At 41.8% G+C, this 2499-nt stretch overlaps 1 protein-coding gene across 1 annotated transcript; it reads left to right on the top strand.

Moving 5' to 3' along the window:
* On the top strand, positions 1 to 632 carry LOC123057455 (uncharacterized). The gene has a single exon (XM_044480417.1). It carries the CDS (start codon positions 30 to 32, stop codon positions 570 to 572), a length of 543 nt encoding a protein of 180 aa, XP_044336352.1. The 5' UTR covers positions 1 to 29; the 3' UTR covers positions 573 to 632.
* Positions 633 to 2499: the final 1867 nt, after the last annotated feature.

The following is a 2499-nucleotide window of genomic DNA, read 5'->3' as shown; positions in this document are numbered from 1 at the left end:
GCCTAGCTAGTTGCAAACCGAAAACCACAATGGCAAGCGCAGCAACATCCGTAGCTATTGTTCTTATTGTGCTCGCCGGCGTGTCCTCCGGCCTCCCTGCCACCTATGCTGACACCAACGTGGCCGCCCGGATGTGCATGAAGACCATGAACCCCATGCTGTGCATGGTCGTTCTGAAGGTCAACCCAAAGAGCGCCTACGCCTCCACGGAGCAGGACGTCGGCAGCGTCGCGCTGCAGATCGCGAGTGACACCGCTGAGTACAACGTCGGGGTCATCAACAACCTAAATAGGGGCAGCCTAGGCAAGCCCGAGGGTGGCGCGCTGGCGCAATGCCTCTGGGCCTATCAGGACGCCGACAACAATCTCAAACACAACGCCCGAACCGGTTTCGACCGTGGGGACTACGTCGGTGCGATGGCTCTCGTTTCGGGCGCCCAGATCGTCGGGGATATCTGCGAGAATGCGTTCAAGATGATCGGCAAGAACTCCCCCGTGTCAAAGATAGATCGCCAGATGACTGAGCGATGTGGCGTCGCGGCGGAACTCATTGGCCTGCTTACCCACAAGTGATCGATCCTATATAAATCTTGGCTCATATGTGTGCGCTCCCTTCAATAATTAGTGAGTTGTTCATGTAGCGACATATTTTGGCATTGATGAAATTGTGAATTATCGAGCTTAACAACACACAAAACACAAACTTACCAAGTAGACAACTAGTGCCTACAAGCGACCAAGCATGCATGATGCATGTATCAATGATGACATATGTTCGCTCATCTAGGTCACCGAACTAACAGGGTTTCTTTGACAACAATTTCAATCTCGTCAATCGAGATCGTAAACTTTTTTGGCGGCGGCACACATCAGGTGCTATATTTTAAGTTAGATCTGTTCGGCACAAATTAATTTCTTTGAGAATTGTTTCTGCCGGCTCGTGCAATTTTGTTTGCATCTATATCTATATCTATATCTATACCAATATAAAAAGACCCAAAGGGGCAGATCCAATTAATCTCGGTCATCAAATCATGTCAATCCAATGACCTAGACTGTTTCAATGTCGAGTGCTCAACACGTTTAGCGTGCAGTTAATTTCATGCCAAATATACTCCTGATGTTAATCACATAATAACACACAAATAATATCTTACTTAATATCCGCATGCACTTAATATACTTTCAAATTAACGTTCATTGCACGTACACATTGACTATTACTATTAGAAATGAAAGAATGTGTGGGCCATACGGTTGCCTTGCATGGCCATCCACCCACTAGTTGCAGTCACTCAAATCGCATCACGGTGGTTAGACCCAAGTAGTCCCTTTTTTTTACATGTACTAGATAGTTTTCTGTGCGTTGCAACGAGACATAAATATTCTAGTAAGTTGGCCCATGATTACCTGCTCATATTAATGTGATTATGTAAATAAATATTTATCATATCCTTCAATGATTTACCTACCTAAATAAAATTTAGTATTTTGTTTCGTAAGAATTAATTGTCTTACATAAAAAGTAAGTCGATAAAAGGTGGGACAGTTAAGACAGTTAAAAAAAGAGATAAAAGGGAAAATCAAACGGAGAGAGTGAGGGGAAAGGTAAGTAAGGTTGGACAAAGTACTCTCCCCGGCAGGAAAAAAACACTACCCTTTTAAAGTAGTATAGAGATATCTGAGTTGCGGGTCGGTCCATGGCTAGCCAATGTCAGTAAATTGTTCTTTTCAGGGCTTAGGGTTAACCATTTACAACTCCGAAATACGCTAGCCAATGTCAGCTAGCCAATGTTAGTAAATTGTTCTTTTTCAGGGAGTAGTTGCTATCCCCCTCTAAGTGATCCCACCCATTTAGCAAGAAATGCCCGGATAACGTGCATCTGATGATCAGGAAAACCTTGGGTGTGGTGCCTCTTTATTTTGAGAGCAATTACTTAATTAGGTTTGCCAATTACCAACTCTGGAAGATGGATTGAAAGAGGAGAGATTCCACCTATCATGAAGAGGTTCACCAAAAGGTGCTCGGACTAGTGTGAAAAACCAATGTCCCATGCCGCGAAAGAGGTCCATGTCAAGTCGGTTATCCATGCATTACCGACATAACTAATTCTCATCTAGATAGGAATTAGAAAATCTGCAGAGATAAATACTTCATGTCAGTACATTTACTATTGTTTGTTACAAGATATATTTGTTAGTTGATTTGGTAGATTTTTGTATCAAGAATTGCCTTTCTTCTTAGAAAGAAAATATGTTAATTTGCAAATTCTGAACTCAGTAAAAGTGGCGACTACATTTATTTGTTAATCTTTGGCATTGTACAATTAATAACTAAATCCCCATTTATTTTGCTAGTATATTATTGTACTCATTTGATATGCCATTGCATTTAGCGAAAGTAATAAACAAACCATCATTAATGGGGATCATATCATAAGGATTTTCCCAAGTGTATATGACGTCTATATACTACTCCTTCCGTTTTTGTTTACTCTGC

Source organism: Triticum aestivum, chromosome 3A (genome assembly GCF_018294505.1).
Source record: "Triticum aestivum cultivar Chinese Spring chromosome 3A, IWGSC CS RefSeq v2.1, whole genome shotgun sequence".
Taxonomy (NCBI): domain Eukaryota; kingdom Viridiplantae; phylum Streptophyta; class Magnoliopsida; order Poales; family Poaceae; genus Triticum; species Triticum aestivum.
The sequence above is the reverse complement of the archived record's forward strand: the minus strand, read 5'-3'. Positions and strand labels throughout refer to the sequence as shown.